Source organism: Micromesistius poutassou, assembly GCF_964030765.1.
Source record: "Micromesistius poutassou genome assembly, chromosome: 12".
Lineage (NCBI taxonomy): Eukaryota > Metazoa > Chordata > Actinopteri > Gadiformes > Gadidae > Micromesistius > Micromesistius poutassou.
This window is the reverse complement of record NC_140282.1, coordinates 13,504,940-13,525,486: the sequence shown is the minus strand read 5'-3', so window position 1 is coordinate 13,525,486 and position 20,547 is coordinate 13,504,940. Positions and strand designations below refer to the sequence as shown.

Sequence of the window (20,547 nt, the reverse complement as noted above, 5' to 3'; positions counted from 1 at the left end):
GGTGTTGATATGGTACAATTACATGAGATGCAGACATATCTGGATCAATTAGCCACAAAGTGAAAAAAAAGTGAATCAATACAAATGTTGTCACACACAATAAGGGATAATTTCTACAACTAAAGCGTTTTCAGCCACTTTCAGCATTTATGTGTAAGATCGGACTGCAGGTTGTATATCAGACCCAGATGCTAACCTTATCATTTCTGGCCATGGAAAGCAGGGGAGTAGCCGTCCGCATACTCAGTGAGGATGGTGGATAAATCAAGCTATTTTATTGCTTAGTCTGGAGCTCACTCAAAACGTCCACCATGATATATTTGGGCGTGGTGTTAGCTGCGTGAAGCCAATTAAGACGAGGGAAAACTTTGTGCCATATCCCCATACTGAGCTCCCTCCTGAATCGTGTTTTAGTTCTCATTGAGGCGGTTGTATCTCTTCAGTCTTTTGATATCACTAATTTAACATCAGAGCCCGGTCGAGGAGGAAAGAGAAGAGAAGGAAAGGGAAAGAGAGAGAGAGACACTGAGAAACAGAGATTAAAAAATAAACAGAGATGGAGAAGGATGAAGATAAGCAGAGAAGTGAGAGAAGGAGAGGCTGAGAGGGAGAAAGAGAGAAGAGCTCTCTGAGAGAGAGAGAAAAGCATACTGCATTACATATTTCATTGGAGAGTGGGGGGGATACAAATATAGAGAGAGAGATAGAGGGAGTAAAAGGGCGCAAAAGAGACAGAGACAGAAAGGAGGAGAGAGACTGAGTTAGAACATTCAACTCTAGTGTTGAAAGCAGCTTGTTTTCTCAACATGCAGTGCCCTTGTCTGGCCGCTGAATGCCCAGAAGGAAATCGGAAAGGCGTAATTAGATATTATTGTATACTCAGCGTAAACGGTGGCGAGACATAACGGAACTGAATCTTTTCATTTCCCCAGCCAATATCTTCCAAGCAAATCTCTGAAATGAATGACCTAAAGTCTTATAAAAGTCTTTCATACATATTTCATTAATGGCAATTGAATTTTTATTAATATTATATTACATACACAGACACAGTCTGGTCTGTGATTTGGCCGTTCATTACACTTTTCCAGAGCGCTTTCTGAAAACAAAGCCAAAATGCTTGAAAAATAAATGTCAAAAAAGTTTGAAAAGTACAGTACATATTGTCCAGTACACATCCTCCACAATTCACCCAGTAGATTCCTGCTGGCTAATGGTAATACAATATAGCTATGGTAATACAATAGAGGTTATGGTAATACTATAACATATTGGAGCTTCAGATTCGATGTTACTGTGACATGACATTTCATCAAGAATTGCCTTTTAGGGCAAGTAAAATGTGAAAGCTTATTTTGTAATACAAATGATATAATACCAATGTAATATTAAAGCACTGTGTGCTTTTGAGGTGGCCGTTTTCATGGCTTGAATACTACATACACATAAAGTCAGTACACAGAGCTAATGTTTTGAACATCACCTAGTGACAGTCTTGGAGGTGAACTCACACTGGAGACATGAGACACTGGAGAAAACATGCAAATGATCATTGAGTTAGATAGGCGTCATACAGTCCCAGGTGATATAAGAAATATGTGTTGGGTATAACATATTGAAACCTGTTCTAAAACCCTGAATTACAGGCTCCTGTATTATAAAGTGACATGAAGGATATTATTTAACATGAAGAATATCATTAACTCTTTTATATGCTTCCTGTGTCCTCGTGTATGATTGCCTACTGTCCTTATTTGTGTTGTCTCTCTGTAACCCTGATGTTTTGTTTTATGCTGCTTTCTTCAAAAATGTATTTTAATCTATAAGAGTCACCTTGTTCAATTTAGATTAAATAAATCAGGAAAAGATTTGTAAGCTTTCCAATTCTATAGTTTGATGAGCAATGCAGAACTTGGAGCCAAGACATTCTGTAGAAAGTAAAGAGATCCAATGCAGTCCCAAATGCACTCACTCCGGGGCATTATGGCAACACTCCAGCCGGACCAATTAGATTCCCTGCAGACGGTTTCTATTTTATATGATTATTATTTGCGACCACTGGAGCAGTCGTGACTGATAGCAAACGTGTCTAGAATAGATTAATGGGTAGAAGTGGTAATAATGATAGATCTGTGTGTGTGTGTGTGTGTGTGTGTGTGTGTGTGTGTGTGTGTGTGTGTGTGTGTGTGTGTGCGTGCGTGCGTGCAGCCGTGCGTGCAGCCATGCATGCGTGTGTGTGTGTGTTTGTGTGTTCTCTGCCTGTCTCAATAAATGAATACTTGCATGAATGCTTATGAAAATAGAAAATAAGAGATTATGATAAAGGACCCGAAGATGTGAGCCAGAGGAAGGTGTACCAAGATAGGACCAGGAGGGGGCTGGGATTGGAGAGAGATGCCCCAAAGAGATGTCTCGTGATGTGAACACAAGATAAACAAGACCGTTAGTGGTGTAGCCTCTAGGAATGTCATCCTTTGGGGCAATAGCACCAGTCAATGTATCAATCTAAAAGTGTATCCCAGAATGCATTTTCGCAACCTCCAGTGGCACTGCGTCCTTTGTCCTCTGGAGTTTGTACCCCCGAGTGGAGCTTGCCAAGTCTGAACTACCAAGTTGGTACGCATGTCCGAACTTGGCGTACTTGGTATTGAGAAAGGCCCAAGAAGAATAAATATAACAACATATAACATAACATATAACAGAGACAGATATCCTTCTCTCTCGCCACCAAACCGATATAACTGAAACAGATATCGCTCCGCCCCCTCTCTCTCGCAATCAACACAAATTCGAAGCATCCCATTCCAGGCGTTCTGTACTGAGATGAGAAAAACTGAAATGAGGTTAAGAATAACCAAGCAACCAGTTGTAAATATTGTTATGATGGCGACAAAGCAGCAAGATTGCGGCTCGGTATGAGATATTTTGAATCGTGTGAAACCCTCCTATAGCAGACGATAGCAGACTCTGGAGGAGGAAACACTGTGATGTTTCACTGAGATATAACAGGCTTGGACACAGACTCTTCTGACGGTGAGTCATTCTCACGCCATTCTGCCTCCTAGGGAGGACGGGAGAGACAGAGTAGATATGGGGAGAGAGACATCATGAGAGAGGGAGCTAGATAAGGGGAGAGAGAGAGAGAGAGAGAGAGAGAGAGAGAGAGAGAGAGAGAGAGAGAGAGAGAGAGAGAGAGAGAGAGAGAGAAAAGCAGGGGATATGTCCCTCTGATTTGTCTGACCACCTCTTGTGCTAGTCTTTAAAAATACTCACACACACTTTGCCCCGCGACGACCAGAGATTACAAAGCAGCTCTGCTTACTCATAGCTGGGAGAAAGACGCGCTCTACACAACTAGAGAGAGAGAGCGAGAGCGAGTCCTGCACTACACAACCAGAGATTACAAAGCAGCTTTGCTTACTCATAGCTGGGAGAAACAACTAGGGGGAGAGAGGGAAAGAAAGACCTGCACTACACAACCAGATAAAGAGAGAGGGAGGGAGAGAGACCTGCACTACACTGATGGAGAGAGAGAGAGACCTGCACTACACAACCAGATAAAGAGAGAGGGAGGGAGAGAGACCTGCACTACACTGATGGAGATAGAGAGAGAGGGAGAGAGAGAGACCTGCACTACACAACCAGATAAAGAGAGAGGGAGGGAGAGAGACTTGCACTACACAACCAGAGAGATAGAGAGGGAGAGAGAGAGACCTGCTCTGCACAACTAGAGAGAGAGGGAGAGAGACCTGCACTACACTGATGGAGAGAGAGAGAGGGAGGCAGAGAAACCTGCACTACACAACTTCAGTAAGAGAGAGAGGCAGGGAGAGAGACCTGCACTAAACAACTATAGAGAGAAAGGGAAAGGAGAGAGAGACCTACACAAAGAGGGAGAGAAAGGGAGAAAAGAGAGAATCTCTCTCTGTCTCTCTCGCCAATCTCTGATAGGAGAGAGAGCTGAGAGAGACCCGCACTACACAACTACCGCTAGAGCGAGGGTGAGAGAGCACTAGGGGAGAGAGATAGAGGGGAAGACCTGCACTTCACAACTAGAGAGAGATCAATGGCGATTTTGAGAGGGAGCGAGAGACAGAAAGGAAGACAAAGAAGGCATTACATAGCAACTAAGTACCTTTAGAGAGAGAGGGAAATGAATAGAGAGAGAACGGGAATGGACAAAATGCCAAATGGAGAGGACAGACAGACAAACAGACAGACACACAGACAGAGAGAGAGAGAGCGAGAGCGAGCGAGAGCGAGAGAGAGCGAGAGCGAGAGAGAGAGAGCAAGGAGCTTGCAGTGTGGCTGCCACTCCGCTGGTGTGTGTCTTGTGTTTGATGACGGCCAGACGGAGGACTCTGCAACACGATTACTTAGTATTCTACACACAAGGTCTGGCTTTAGCTGTAGCCGGGCAGGATAAAAATAGACCCTGGCTACGAGACTGCTGGATGGAACGGACGGGGTGGCACACAGAGCCGGTCAAACGCCCCGCTGGACATCCAGATACAAGACGAAGGGGTGGGGGGGGGGGGGCACACCCAGCCGGAAGGTGCTGCGTTCAATGGCTGTACTTTTCGTGGTCTTTAGGAGTACTAGCGACACCTGCCCCTTAAGGACATGTCAGTCAGACAGTTGGACGATCAAAGTAACTGCTAACTCACATTATATTTAGGGTGGACCATGAATATTTGGTTCGTAAAAATATTACAAATGTCTAAACTAACGTCTGATGCGTCTGAGGAAGGTCAATGACAGTTTGGTAAGGAAGGGTTTACTCACCGTCCATCCATCCACCCGTCTATCACATGCACACACAATGAACACACACACACACACACACACACACACACACACACACACACACAGCAGCAAAAACAGATCTCTAGACAGAGGGTGTGAGAGTACATTGTGTTCAATCTAAAGCCCGACATTTGTGTAGACCTAACCTGCCATATGAATTAATATGAATCCTTTAGCCTAAATTAATTAGAGAAATACCAATATAAAATACAAATGAAACAACAGAACCTCTTTGCCTCTTAGTTAAATATTGATAGACACAGATGCAATGTATCTGTGCACAGTCCACAAACTAAGTTTGTGCTGTGTTCCATTTCAACTCCCAAAACAGAAATCGAATCAACCAAGCGAACCTAACCAAGCAAATACCTGAGGACATTTATATAAACGTATATGTTTCTTAGTAGAAAATCCTATAAAACGGATGCTCACAGTACACACAATGTTTTGAAAAATGCACTTCCCAAACCAGTTCTATCAGATGTTCAGCACCATGGACAGCAGAACAGACAACATGCAATGTAAGCCCTACAATGTAACACACAGCAATCCCTTATGCACGATGCAGAAAACATTACCTTTATGGGAAGGTAAATGTTTAGAATTCACAACAACACACAGAAAATTCCCAAAAACAAAGCGTGACTCCATGGATATGAATACAAATTGTCCCACTAATACAAATGAATACAGTCTACATACAGAATATATTTAGTCTCCAGAACTACTTTGCTTGAATCACACCCCATCATTAGCGCATTTGCATGCTGTCGCAATGCTGCAACATAGTTAACAGAGACGGTGTTACGCTTGTGCGATCATTGGAGTGCCACTATTTACAACACATATATTGAGATTTCAACTTCCTTTCTTATGCACCAATAGATCCACAGCCGCATGGAAGAACATGAGAGGAACATCGACACTAAACCCTCCGCTCCCCTTTGATTTATCTGGCCGACTTAGTAAGTGTCTGCAATCGTCCAATTACGTCGGCCTCCTCTCCTTCAAGATAACCATTAAAGGTATATAGAGGGAGCAGGGAGCCAGTGAACCGATGCCTCTGTTTCTCCAACAAGACCCAACTTTTGTTTCGCTGAGCGTGCTCTTTGTTTCTCTCTCTCTCTCTCTCTCTCCCTCTCTGTGAAGTGAACGCCTGCTGAGAAGAAGCCAGCACAGGTGTCTGGCCCAGGTCATATTACTTTAAAGCTGTTTATCTGGTATTGTAACAGTACTATTTGGAATGTGTGGGCTAGAACTGGCTGTGCACACTGCAGTGATGAGCAGAGATTAGAGAGGGTTTAATGAAAGATGATGAATTAGCAAATGGTTTGGTCAATACAACCATTGAGCCATGACCCAGTGCAGCAACTGGAAATGGCAGCATAAAGGGACAGTTTGGAATCTTATCTAGTCACATTTGTTATGTAAGAAAAGAGGGAACTGGTGGGGAAAGAGAGAGAAGAAGAGGGAATAAGATAATCTCCAGAGACACGTCTTTATTTAATCGCAGCACTTTCGTAGGTGCTGCATTAAGCCACAATTGGAGGAGAAGAATTGCAGAAGAAACTGATTTAAACATATCTGTGCAATGAAATTATACGAGTCAAAGAGGGAGCTCCAGATGCACACAGGATGGCACATAAAAGCCTGCACAGCTGGATCATAACACGCTCTAATTAAACGGGCAAATCAATGTCGGCGTAGTTGCATCGCAATGTCAGTTGAGTCATCACCTTCTCCAGAGGTGGTCCAGCGGCTCCTAAGATGTATTTCATCATGGCCCTTGGCATCGAAATAGTAACGTTATCAGAAGAAACTTGAATATTTCCTGTATATTGAGGCCACCTTTGAACGGATGCAATGCGGACAGAAATAAGCTAACGTTTGCTTTGAGTGCAAATGAAGGCTCGCTGGCATGCAATAAAGGAGAAAGCAATTTAGGAAATGGGATTGAAGAAGAGAATAGAAATTGTGAAGGTGTTCAGAAATTGTGCTTCTGAATGGCGTGTTGTGTGTAATCACGGCTGTGGAAATAGGGTGTATAGGGTGGATTGATAGCTGTGTTATAGCATGTAGCGTGTCTTTGGTGTGTCATCTTGCCGAGTCAGGTTGTCCAAGGCTCACAACTCGGCGGAGCTGCAGTGCTGCCTCAGGGGCAGAGGGGAGGGGATGGTGGAGAGAGGAAGGGTGTGGATGGAAGGCTCATGCAGAGAGAGAGAGAGAGAGAGAGAGAGAGAGAGAGAGAGAGAGAGAGAGAGAGAGAGAGAGAGAGCAATAGGTTGAGTAAGTTATGAAATGAGAGAAGGGATGATGGATCAAAATTAACAGTAGGAGGTAGATATAGATAGAGAAAGATTGACAGTGGAGGGATGGAAGAAAGCGAGAGAGCCAGGAGCCCAGAGGAAGAAGAATGGAAAGAGAAAAGCAGAGAACAGCAGAAAAGAGAAAAAAAATAGATTATGAAGAAATTGCAATATGGTTGGAAAGAGAGAGAGCAATATTAAAAATTGTATTATTTTTTCAGAATACTTTTTTACAGACATATATATAATATATAAGACTTTTATATTATGTGCCTAGCCGACAGAAATGTAACTATTAAACATTGCATTAATATTAACATTAAAGCAAAGCATAATCGCAATGTGTGGAGATCAACAATACATCCTACAGATGTATTGTCAAAGGGTTGAGAGTTTTAGGAAAGCGGGGGGGGCGTGTTATCCCCATGGTTAAGACCAACACCAACTTTGTGAAACTTTTTCGGTACCGTCGTTGCGTATGAGCGTTATAAAGAGCGACGCTGTATTTGAAATGCCCGACACACTGTCGTTTAATACTATAGATGCCCGAGAAGCTCAACTTTCCCTCAGACGCCGCAGTCAACCCAAACACCCACTCAAACACACCGCTCCTCCGGTGCCCCTTGGTTGTGACGTCAGAGTGCCTTGGAAAAAAGGGACCCAGACCCAGATTACAAAAGGAACGCCACCTGCGTGTGCAGCAGAGTGGAACGCTCACATAGCGATTTGGGGAGAAGGATTTGACCCCTTTTTTCTCTAAAAAAGTAACAGTGATAAAATGGCTGTTTAGATTAGATTACAATGTTGACGATAATAGAGGACAAGTAGAGATTTTGCTCTTTAAAGGCATTAAAGAGCGTATCATCTGAGTCTATCTTTTAGACTTAGATCTAATAATCAACAGTGAATAGAGTTATTTGAGTTCAGGGAACAACATAAGTGACACGCCAGTTGATACAGTTTCAGTTCAAGACCTTTTTGGACTTCACCTGAAAGCCCACTAAAGCCTTTGAGGGATTACGTTCTTCATGTTGTGGTTCAAATGTTTTATTTTGAGTGTCAAACCAGGAAGTCATGATTCCCCTGCTGAACACACGTGGCCCACAGTGGAGCTGATAAGCAGCAGTCACCCCACTCTCACTCCACACTAAGCTCTAGGGGGCTCGAAATTAATCTCCTTAGGCTACACTACCCCTACCGTTCTATGAATTATAATGGGAATAAATCTCCGGTGTGAGTCCTGCATGCTTCTGAGGCACAATAGGAAGGTTTCGGTCGGAGGATATGCTTGGGGATGCTTGGAACCGTTATTATTTATATATAAATATACAGCCTTGCAATTCATATTTGATATTTTCCCCATATTTATCCAGCTAATCAGGAAGCTCAAAAATCGAATAGTTCAAATACTTTTGTCTGATCTTATCTCTATATATTTATTTTTTATCTTGGCTTAACCTATCATCTTTTCATTTTGAAACAGCTTTAACAATTTCAATAACATAAACCATCACCATAGTATAGATAAACACATGTGTTGCTATATGTAAACGCTAGCGTAAATATTCTCTAGCTATGTCAAACTGTACATATTATAACATGGTATTACGTTACAACATGAATTGGTGCATATGTGAGGTTTTCAAAGCTGATGCTTAAGGGAAATGACAATAGAACACAAAATGAATCATAGACCTCGAAACCAAATATCTTACAAGCTTGACTCCAGATATAGCAGTGTGAGCCGAACAGCTAACAATGTACTTTAAGACAGACGACTTGGAAGAAAGGAGCTAGCTCAATACAGCCTTCACAATGCAAATCACAAACAGCGCAAACGTCTTGGAGCTGCAGCCCCTCTAAACCATTTCATTAGCAGATTGGAAATTTTTTTAATTAATTCAACAGGATTTATATATATATATATATATATTAATATATATATATACACACAAAGTATAGATGTAAGGCTACAAATGTATAGGCTACAAAGGCATATTTGTCCATTTAAAGCAAACCTAGCATTGAAACTGTAGAGTTATATTCACCAACATAGCATTTTGTGATACATCAAGTGTTTGAATTGAAGGTCAATAGCCAATGTTGTCCTTTTCTGGTCTACTTGGGGTGTGTGAAGATAGATACAGTGTTGCATGGTTACACAACTCTTATACAACTATCAGATGAAACAAAAGCCCCCTGCTGTGTCCCTGTGAACTGAGAGAACTGAGAAAGAGTACCATGTGGTTGACTGATATAGGAACTGATATATGAACTGTATGTGTGTGAGACCAAAGAAGCCAGTTCAAGCAAATACGATTGGTTCACTAAGTTCACTCTCACATTCTGCTAGACTTTATCTCACTTGCTCTATTCTAAAGCTCCCCATGCCATCATTTCACATTTCATTTCCACTGAAGAGACCCGCTGCATCTACAAATTCCAAGCAGTTTACACTTTGATCTATCCATGCGAGACCAAGAATAGGTTGTGTGTGTGTGTGTGTGTGTGTGTGTGTGTGTGTGTGTGTGTGTGTGTGTGTGTGTGTGTGTGTGTGTGTGTGTGTGTGTGTGTGTGTGTGTGTTTCCCTTTTGCTCAGTAAGCCTTCTGAGAAGTACAATTAAACCCTGGTAACGATCACCATGTAACCATCCCATCCTGGTAATAACCGCAATTCATCCCCATTAACAAACACCATGTAAGCATTCCACACTGCTAACCACCAACATGTAACCATTCCACACTGCTAACCACCAACATGTAACCATTCAACACTGCTAACCACCAACATGTAACCATTCAACACTGCTAACCACCAACATGTAACCATTCAACACTGCTAACCACCAACATGTAACCATTCCACACTGCTAACCACTAACATGTAACCATTCAACACTGCTAACCACCAACATGTAACCATTCAACACTGCTAACCACCAACATGTAACCATTCAACACTGCTAACCACCAACATGTAACCATTCAACACTGCTTACAACCAACATGTAACCATTCAACACTGCTAACCACCAACATGTAACCATTCCACACTGCTAACAACCAACATGTAACCATTCTGTCCTGGTTGTGACCACCTGGTAACGGCCACTGGGTTAAAACTGGGGAACCACCATCATGTAACCATACCACCCTAACAACCACCATGTAACCCTGGTGACAACCACTATGCTGAACCCTGGTAACGACCACCATGGAACCATTCCACCATGGAACAATTTCACTCTGCTAACGACCAGGATGGAACCATTCCACCCTGGTAACGACCACCATGGAACCATTACACGCTGGTAACGACCACCAAGGAACCATTACACCCTGGTAACAACCAGCATGGAACCATGGAGCCATGGCACCATTCCACCCTGGTAATGACCACCATAGAACCATTCCACCCTGGTAACAACCACCATTCAACCTGGTAACAACCACCATTCAACCTGGTAACAACCACCATTCCATCCTGGTGCCAACCACCATACAACCCTGGTTACGACAACCATGTAACCCTGGCAACGTCCACCATATAAGCATTTCACTGGCAGCGGAAATAAGCGGATCTTAATTTCCTTATTACACACACACACAGTTTACACATAAGAAGTGTTGACGTTTCTCTACAGTGAAAATATGAGGAAAACATGGGGATTGAGAAAACCACCCGCTCGCTCAGAAAAACCTTGGCTGGTGTTCAGGGTGGGAGACAGAGACGTCAGGCTGGTCTGACAAGCAGCAGCGGCTCCAGGTGTAAACTAATGGCGCTTAATGGGAAGAGTGACCCGTGTCACGGCCCACAGGGCCTCTATTCTGGGCCAAACCTCGGAGGCGCGCCAGGAAGTAGAGCACCCCTCCTCTAGCGGTGTCAGGGCGGTGCTCCTCCTTTTCGTGGCAGAGTGAGGGAAGTCTGTGACGAAGCTATGTTTTTTTTTTTGTTCAAATCCTACGGTTTTGTTGTCTTTAATCTTTACCGCGTACACAGACGGTATACCTCTGGGGATGTGAGTATCCTGCGCCGCAGAGCTTGGCTTCCTGTCCCGGCGTTGGCATCCACATTAAATCATAAAACAGTTTGTTTGACGGTCAGGAAGACAAGAATGCCCTTTGTTGCACAACAGTAAAAATCCATGTTTTTCAGTGACTCTTTTTGTCCAGTAATAAGTCCAGTTGTCCCTTCAGACTGAATGGAGAAATTGTGATAACATATTTATACAGAGAGAGGGTTACAATAGCCTGGGCCACATAAATGGTCATTACCGTGAGCTATTTTTCAGCAGCACCATCATCCTCCGAAACAACAAATCATTAACATCAGCGGGACATTGGTGGAAATGGCTGAAATAGTATGGCGGACACTTGTTGGGAAAGGGATTGTTTGGTCTCTGATAGGATGCAGAGAGACAGGGAGAGGCCTGAGAATAAAGTCTTATTTTATTGAATCTGTCACCAGAGCTCTGTTTCCACTTGCTTTCAAGATTTTGAAAGGCTTCCGTTGCCTTTGGTGTCAAGATTCATGAAATGCAAAGTCAGAGATTGTCTTTGTAGGTACCATTGTTAATATTCCATTGTTAAACACCTCGAGACAATGTGAGGCTCCCACCTCAAGATTTGAACACACGTGGACTTCCATGTGCTGGGATCACATGTCTCTTCTCACACACATCTGTGGGCTTATGGTTGTGTGTGTTGGTGTGGGTCATGTAGTAGATGTGTTGCAGGTCAAGTGTATATTTGGTTGCCTCCCAATCCAGCTCTGCGCGCACACACACACACACACACACACACACACACACACACACACACACACACACACACACACACACACACACACACACACACACATTATATCTAGTTGAAATGAAGAGCCAATGCATTGTCTCTCTTGATTATGTAAATACCATTGAAGCACTGTTTAAATCCATATTTTTTTAAGGAAAGAAAGAAAGATAAAAAGAAGAGAGCAGGACAGAAAGAAAGAATGGACAGGCTGTGGACCTGTGGCAACATTCCGTTACACAGACCCTCCCGAATTCAAATTCATGACCGAACAGACACGGGCTTAAATTACTTCAACATCTTCAACATTTCATTTACAAAAGCATAGTCCACGCACATGCAAAACATTACGCATTCGTATGGAGACAGGTGACGCAGACTGGTCACCTACGCGGAATACAAAGCATCGCCCATGAACCGCCTCACGTCCACTACGCAATGCAGGTGGCGGGAGCGGGAGAGACCGCGACATGCGACCACGTGATCTCCACACAGGTAATATGTGACGACAGCAAGCTCCGGTCTAGTTGGTCCAAAATGACGGAGGCTTAATCACAAACAGCCCCAGCAACATCACACGCAGTGAGCAGCTTAGTGGGAACTAAAAGCTCACATCTTCATTCATGAAGTCGAAGTCGACCACATAGATCAATTAAAACCCACGTACTCATGGTATTCAAAAGACAAGTCGTGCATGAATGCCGTGTTCCCTTCACATCGACGCACCTGTCTGCTTCCCCTAGTTGAAGACATGTCTGGCACTGACCTGTATGGTGCAGGTGTACTCCGAGTCGTCCAGCAGTCTCACCGTGCAGTCATATTCCCTGTCTAGACTCCGGATGCTGCCACTCATTAGACGGCTCAGCATCTCCTCGGTTCTGGTCGTGCACGGAGCCAAGCAGACAGAAGGGCACACAACATCAATAAGTTGTACTCGTTCACGTTAGCGGCGCCCTTGTTTTTTTTTTATCCAACACATGCCGAGAAATGACAGACGTGCGCGACGGTGCTGGCTGTGCATCGTTCCATACAAGTGCGGGGCTCTCTCTCACACACATACACACACACGCACGCATGCACACGCACTCGCGCGCACACACACACACACACACACACACACGCGCGCGCACACGCACACACACACACACACACACACACACGCAAACACACTCACAAACGCAATCAGTCAAGGGCTCTCACACACACAGCACGTTTCCCTACTCCGTGAGAATGAATACACACTGTTGCCTGGTCGGTCCAAACTGTTGGTTTCGTCAGACATTTATTGCAGCCTTCTCACCGAGAGCCCCTCGCGGCAGCAGGACCGTCTGGGCGGAGCGCGCCGTGAGTGGCGTGCGTGTCGTCCAACGGCGTGCGGAACACAGAGAATCTCTCACGCCATCATTCAGTCCGTCGCCCACATGTTGGAAATCCCTCGGATCGTTGTCACCTGGTGGCGGTGTGTGATGTAATGTCCGTCATGCTTTGAAGCTGTTGCTCATTAATTAAAGTGCTGCTTATTTTGAAATTCCAGGCCAATTAGGCCTACGTTTGGGGGGTGGAGGCGTTGGCTGGATCCAAAAAAAAGAAGAAGCTATTTTACTGAATTCATCGGATGTAGGACTCTCCCCGTGGAAGCTGGCTGTAGATGAGCAGTGTTGTTGGATCACCAAGCAGGACATTTCCGCCTGAAACAAGTTAAGCAGATGAAAACCCAACCACGCGTTTGGTGAAATGTACCCAACTTTGTGGGAGGCTATCGACGACTCCTTTCGTTGTGGAACAGCTCCCTCTGGTGGCGTCCAATTTTCTTGTATTTTCCATGTGTCCCACGTTACTTATATTTTGCGCCTTGTATTATCAAAATGCTTTAAATAAAACATATCGTTTCGCCACAAGATCAGCGCTGTATTCCGACAAATAGGCCGTATACCCCGTAAACCCGATAGGCCTAATTCTCCGAAAAATAACGTTCGGTTTAAATCTGCAAATACCATAGACCTACTCCCTATTAATGCAGTAGATTCGACAATCAGAAAAGGATATAAAGATTTCGTATGTATTTCCACCAAATAATTACCAAAAATCTAACTGGCAAAAGGGAGCCATCTGCCGTGACATTGTGAATCAATGCCGTGACCCGGATTCGAACCGGGGTTGCTGCGGCCACAACGCAGAGTACTAACCACTATACGATCACGGCGAGCTACGATGGGCTCTGAGTACACGACCGCTCAATAGTATGTCATATACTATATAATTGTCCGGTTCTGTCCCTGTTTGCGTTTTTAAAATTGAATATCGACTATTTACTGCGTGCTTTTTTCGAATGGGTACAAATAATCTCGCTATTGTTTTATTTAAAGCCTCTTTTGCGTCGTATTATTAACACCCTTATCAATCATCTCGAACAGTGTCGACCTCTGGTGGTAAAGAGCTAAAACATCCATAAGTGGGCGTGGTATTTGTGATTCCAGCCAATCGTTAGGCTAGGTTCTGTCTGTTTTTTTCTCACGTTTACGTGGTGTCGTTTTGTAACGTAGCGGGTTACAAAACAGTGTTTATACAACTCAGTGAAACGTGTTGTCGTAGCGCCTTTGATATTTTGTGCAAACTTTTTGGGTAAGTTATTGTGGATAGTCATGCAGATTTCGCTAATATATGTCTATGTGTTACTTTTTTGCATCGTGAATCGGCATGTGCTGTGCCTTTTGTGTTTAATTAATATTTTTAACCGAGATGCTTTAAACCAGTGCCACACTGGTTGGTGGATATAACAATACAGTAGATGCAACTTTGAAGATAATTGAGCAGTGTTTTTTATATGCTATAACATTACATTGAAGTGTAACGTTATGTTAATTAGCTTTACTTATATCAATTGCAGCTGAGATGGTGCATGTATGCATCCACTGGTTCCGAAAGGGACTCCGTCTGCACGACAATCCCGCCCTGATGTCGGCTCTGAGGGGATGTAAGGAGGTCTATCCTCTGTTCATCCTGGACCCCTGCATCCACAACAAAGACAGCATGGGGGTCAACCCCTGGAGGTTCCTCATGGGAGCACTCCAGGACCTCGACGGCAGTCTGAGGAAACTGAACTTAAGGTAGGGTGCCTTCAGTACTTTATATAGTATAACGGGCACCAGATACATAAAAGGTATGCCTACTGAGTAGAGCTAATGACTACATTGTGTGGCCACAGTGTCCTGTTAGATAAACATGTGAAAAACATAAATCACAACTTGAAATAAAACCGTTTAGCTCTTTCTGGAAAATGAAAATGTACAGTCAACATTACAATAACTTCATAATATACAAACCTACATTATGTACACACTATAGTTCTGACCAGGTACTAAGGGGAAATATTGTGTCTGGAGAATTAACAATCCTTTACACAGCAGACATAAAGACTTTAAAATAAAAATCAAATGCTTTGAGATCTTGCCACCACTTGTCCTGTGAAGTTTTTGCCTAGCATAACCATGTAATTCCACTTATCAGTGGCAGCAGCCGTATGCTATTTCATCAGGGCTTTTATCATCACCATTTTTTTGGTAGGCATTGTCCACCTCTGGACACAGTCATAATAGGAACGTTATGTTTCCCTTCCAGGCTGTTTGTGGTGAGGGGCAAACCGCAGGACGTCCTACCCCAGCTGTTCAAGAAGTGGGGCGTTTCGCGGATGACCTATGAGTACGATACCGAGCCCTACAGCCGCAGCAGGGACCTGAAGGTGGCAGAGCTGGCCAAGGAGCACGCCGTAGAGGTCGTCTACAAGATCTCCCACACGCTGCATGACATCGACCGGTCAGTCACCCACCAGAGCGCCTCCCAGGGTCTAGTCCAGAGATGCAGTGTCTCTATGGTCCTGATCTCTGGAGCAGTAGGACGGAGGGATTGACAATATGTTTGAACTTAAAATCTGCAAAAAAAAAAGCTTTTTTACTTAATTTGTAGTTTCTTCTAAGGAATTGTGTGTAATGTTTTTTGTTTAAATCTACCTCCTCAAGTGTGTCTTTGTGATTCAGAGGTTTTTCACCTGTAGCTGAAACCTTATGTTGTTTGTTGTTCTTTATGTGTTGCCTTGCATGTAGAGCCCAATACATAGAATTTTATGATATTTGATGTAGTCATAATTTTGTTCTGATCAGGTTTTTATCTGGTCGAGTGTTGATGAGATTCATTTTTTAATTCAATATCAGATATTTCTGATGTCCAGTTGTGCTTTCAGGTAGTTTAAGGAAAGGTGTGTGTGTGTGTGTGTGTGTGTGTGTGTGTGTGTGTGTGTGTGTGTGTGTGTGTGTGTGTGTGTGTGTGTGTGTGTGTGTGTGTGTGTGTGTGTGTGTGTGTGTGTGTGTGTGTGTGTGTGTTAGGATCATCGAGGAGAACAACGGGAAGGCTCCCCTGACCTACGTCCGTTTCCAGACTGTTCTGAAGACCCTGGGCCCCCCCAAGAGACCAATACCCGCTCCGACTGTCCTTGACATGAAGGGTAACAAATCAGGAAACTATTACGTATACACTGGGAGTCGAGTTGAATGGACTCACAATAGGAATATTTCATATTGCATTATGTAAGAGCCTACATATGTTATGGATACAATACATGGCAAGTCTTTCAAATTACTTCATACATATTTTAAATTGAAATGACAGTGAAGAAAGCTTGGTACCATGGGCTGGGGCCTATTAAACACATTATATACACACAGACATTCATAAACACATGTAATCAGTAATATCAGTAGCAGCACCTTTTTCAAATAGGTACTTTATTTATGTAGGAAGGAAATTATGGAAGCTTGTCTTGCCATACTGGAAGTTGGAACCAATTTGCCTAACCTATAGAATGCTCGTCTACCTCAGACGTGAAAACACCGTGTCTGGAGAGCCATGATGAAAAGCAGTATGGACTGCCCTCCCTGGAGGAGCTGGGACATGACCTGTCCTGCCTGCAGGAGGCACTGTTTCCTGGGGGAGAGGAGGAGGCTCTGAGGAGGCTGGAGGAAAGCATGCAGAGAACAGTAAGACGGGGAACCAATGGCGCTCTCTCTAACCATGAGGGATTCATTTAGCAATTCTACGTTTTTTCCAAAGTTTTTTTTTTTGTATTATATTTAAAATAACTAAATGGTAAAATCTGTAGTACAATAGGTGCCCCCTACTGGTGTAAGTGCCACACTAGTTATGGGGACACGTAAATATTGTAAATATGATAAATAGTAGGTTAAGATTGATAACCATGTAAAATAAATAAACTATTGGACAAGGAAAAGTATTTGAATATTTCCACAGAATGAGTAAAGTTTCCTGTACATGGAGAGTCGGTTTTACATGAAATGACATCAACATTGTAAATACAACGTAACAGAACAAATGATAGCCACTAAATAAATAAATACACCCAACCAAACGTATGAAAGGCAGATGTTCTGTGTCCTGTGGTCAGATGTGGTTTTACGTCATAATATCATGTTGTCCAATATGGATTAACGTCATAATATCATGTTGTTTTCCAATGTGGATTAACGTTATAATGTCTTGTTGTTCTTCCAGGGGTGGGTGTGCAGCTTTGAGAAGCCTCAGACCGCTCCCAACTCGCTGAGCCCCAGCACCACAGTCCTCAGCCCCTACGTCACCTTTGGGTGCCTGTCTGCACGCACCTTCTGGTGGAGACTGTCTGACGTCTACGAAGGGGTGAGTGGTTCAGTCACCTCGTGATTTTTTTATATTTACATGAATTTAATGTATCAATATTGGAGCAAAAACGGATGTTAGTGCCACAATGGTACAGTTTCCAAAAGCAGATAAAAGTGAAAGAATGTAGAAGTCCAAAGCATGGGATAGTTTGGTTACTGTTCCTCTCTCAATAGCAACTTATGAGTTGGAGCACGGCAAAAACGATTATTTCGAAACTATTATTTTGCCAACATACATAATAAAATGCTTGTACTTCATGCATAAAAACATGCATAACTGTAATGCTTGAATATAATATAGCATTGAAATGGTACAAACACTGTCAAAATGCAATAGGAAAACAGTCCATGGCATGATATGTTGATATTCCTTATAGTATCTGCATACACACTATCATTGGGACAACTGCTTGTCTCCTGCAGAAGAAACATTCAGCCCCGCCCGTGTCCCTGCATGGCCAGCTCCTGTGGAGAGAGTTCTACTACACAGCCAGCGTGGGGATCCCCAACTTTGACCGCATGCTGGACAACCCAGTCTGCACCCAGATCGACTGGGACACCAACCCAGAGTATCTGGCCGCCTGGAGAGAGGTAGGCTACAGGGGAACAAAGGAGAGGGTTCCGTAAAGGGGGAATGGAAAAATGCATTGAACATTTGAAAAAAAGAGAAACTAGTAGCTACCTTTGTAACCAACAGTGCAAACTTACTGCCGTTTTCAGGTCTCAGGCTCCAGGAAAATGTATAGTCACAAGATGTTATGTTTATCGTTCAATGTTTTGGAAAGCATATGAAGATGTCAGTGGTTTCTCAGCATTGTGTTTTTGGAGTAAAATAAGTTTCTCGTTGTGATTTTCTCATTAAAGCTTTATGATGTCTCAAGAGACAAACCGGTAATCCTATATGTAATTAAATACCAAATTGAATCGAGTTGTAAACATCATCCCTGTAACCACCCCCTCTGCCTTTTTCACTCTCTTTCTCTGTCTTGGTCTCTGTCTCCTTCTGTAGGCGCGTACTGGCTTCCCCTTCATCGACGCCATCATGACCCAGCTGCGGCGGGAGGGCTGGATCCACCACCTGGCTCGGCACGCCGTGGCCTGTTTCCTCACCAGAGGAGACCTCTGGATCAGCTGGGAGGAGGGCCAGAAGGTGTGTACATCCGTATAAAAGGAACCCCTATTTTGCCTCCAGGTTTGATGTTGATTCCACATCAGAAGTGTGTGTGTGTTTATACTGTATATGTGTGTCTGTTTGCTTGTATCTCCTTCTTAGAGGGAAGCATATCCCCTATGCCTTTTTGTATGTTATCCTGCATGTTTATCGTAAGCTTTTCTGGGTATTTATCATGTGTCATTTTGGGCATTTATCTTGCATTATGCTAAATTTGATTGTACGGTATAGTGGATCATTATTATGCATTAGGCTAGATATTTATCTTGCATTCTACTGGATAATTATCGTATGTTACCTCAAATTTTCCTCGTACATTATCCCAGAATTTTCATCATACATTATGATGATATTTATCTTATGTTATCCTGGACATTTATCGTACCTTCTGCTAGGTATTTATCATTCGGTTTGCTACATAATTATTGAACTTTATAATAGATATTGAAACATTATCCTGTATAAGTTATCCTGTATATTATATACAGTCATATACACTGTGCTAGGTTATTGATTGTAAGCATCATGGACATTTATCGCAAGTTATCATGAATATTGCCATTTATCCCCAGGTGTTTGAGGGGCTACTGTTGGACGGAGACTGGGCTCTGAACGCTGGGAACTGGCTGTGGCTGTCAGCCAGCGCCTTTTTCCACCAGTACTTCAGGGTCTACTCCCCTGTTGCTTTTGGAAAGAAGACTGATAAACACGGAGAATACATCAAGTAAGATCTTGAAACTCATTAATTAAAGACGATATCTATAGATTTGATTGCCTTTTTTAGAATGTGCTCATCAGAAACTCATTGTCTTCAGGAAATATCTGCCGGTGTTGAAGAAGTTCCCTGTTGAGTACATATATGAACCATGGAAGGCACCCCTTAATGTTCAGAAGGCGGCGGGTTGCATTGTGGGTAAAGACTACCCCTCTCCAATAGTAGAGCACGAAGTAATTAGCAAACAGAACATCCAGCGTATGAAAACATCTTATGCGAAGAGATCTCAGGGAGTCTCTGAATCGCCACAACCAAAGAGAGGTAAATATAGGGACTGACAATCTTGTTATATTAAGTCTATTTTTAAATCTGTTTGAAATAATTTATACCGCTTTGTTTATATTTGTTGTAGCTGAAAAGCGCAAGGGACCGTCTGTCTTGGACATGCTGAAGAATAAGAAGAAGAAATGATATAACAATCATGCATCTGTTCTGTTTCGGCATCACTTGTATTGTGAAGTGGGGGGCATAGAATTGATGATGTATAGTTTTGTTTTTAATGTTCTACTTTTTCTATGAACACATTATTAAAACAATATTTTTTTACATGGCTTCCACAACTTTTCTTGTGAATGACAAAACATGATTAGTTTCAGGGATAATTTTGGTCAACCATCCTATATCTAGCTCACAATACTGTACGTTACTACTTTAATCGTTTGAAATAATAAAAAATTGTATTGGAATCAGAATGGTGTCGTAAGTGTGCATACTTATTGTCAGCTGCCATGGTATTGATAATGCTATGTGAGTCCTACAGTTCAAAATAGCTCACAACTTGGATTGAGAGACTCTGTGGTGGCTGGGATTAAAACAATCCCACCACTGTCTCTAGAGGGCACTCAAGGATTCACAAAGGATGCTAATGTTTAAATATTTGTTATTATGTTTGAAGATCATAATAATGCCACATAGTTCAAATTCAAGCCAATCATTCTTATTTTATGTTACAAGGGAAACATCTTAATGTTTTTATGTTTTATGAGGTTG

General features: G+C 42.9%; 2 protein-coding genes and 1 non-coding gene across 3 annotated transcripts in view; 1 reads left to right on the top strand and 2 right to left on the bottom strand.

The window, feature by feature from the left end:
- Positions 1–13,315, bottom strand: part of LOC311356198 (FERM domain-containing protein 5-like) — a 48,316-nt gene extending 35,001 nt beyond the window's left edge. Inside the window, exons 1-2 of the mRNA XM_084475958.1 lie at positions 13,207–13,315; positions 12,673–12,784 (exon numbers count right to left, since the gene is read on the bottom strand). Coding sequence (XP_084332084.1) covers positions 12,673–12,774 — 102 coding nt within the window. The 5' untranslated portion in view covers positions 12,775–12,784; positions 13,207–13,315. The remainder of the gene's footprint in view (positions 1–12,672; positions 12,785–13,206) is intronic.
- A 722-nt stretch (positions 13,316–14,037) lies between these two features.
- Positions 14,038–14,109, bottom strand: AC3HAE_026713 (transfer RNA histidin (anticodon GUG)). Its single transcript has one exon. It is a non-coding gene; the product is annotated as a tRNA-His (tRNA).
- A 323-nt stretch (positions 14,110–14,432) lies between these two features.
- On the top strand, positions 14,433–20,198 carry cry5 (cryptochrome circadian regulator 5). Its single transcript, XM_084476307.1, has 11 exons — positions 14,433–14,528; positions 14,794–15,013; positions 15,525–15,719; positions 16,286–16,404; positions 16,779–16,936; positions 17,469–17,609; positions 18,035–18,202; positions 18,621–18,761; positions 19,355–19,506; positions 19,598–19,818; positions 19,910–20,198. Exons 2-11 carry the CDS (start codon positions 14,799–14,801, stop codon positions 19,966–19,968), a joined length of 1,569 nt encoding a protein of 522 aa, XP_084332433.1. The 5' UTR covers positions 14,433–14,528; positions 14,794–14,798; the 3' UTR covers positions 19,969–20,198.
- Positions 20,199–20,547: the final 349 nt, after the last annotated feature.

What these genes read in the sequence shown, in the direction of transcription:
- cry5 (XM_084476307.1), top strand. Translation starts at nt 14,799, where the DNA reads ATGGTGCATGTATGCATCCACTGGTTCCGAAAGGGACTCCGTCTGCAC. An exon ending in CTGAGGAAACTGAACTTAAG is followed by an intron (nt 15,014 to 15,524) that starts GTAGGGTGCCTT and finishes TTTCCCTTCCAG; the next exon opens with GCTGTTTGTGGTGAGGGGCA. An exon ending in ACGCTGCATGACATCGACCG is followed by an intron (nt 15,720 to 16,285) that starts GTCAGTCACCCA and finishes TGTGTGTGTTAG; the next exon opens with GATCATCGAGGAGAACAACG.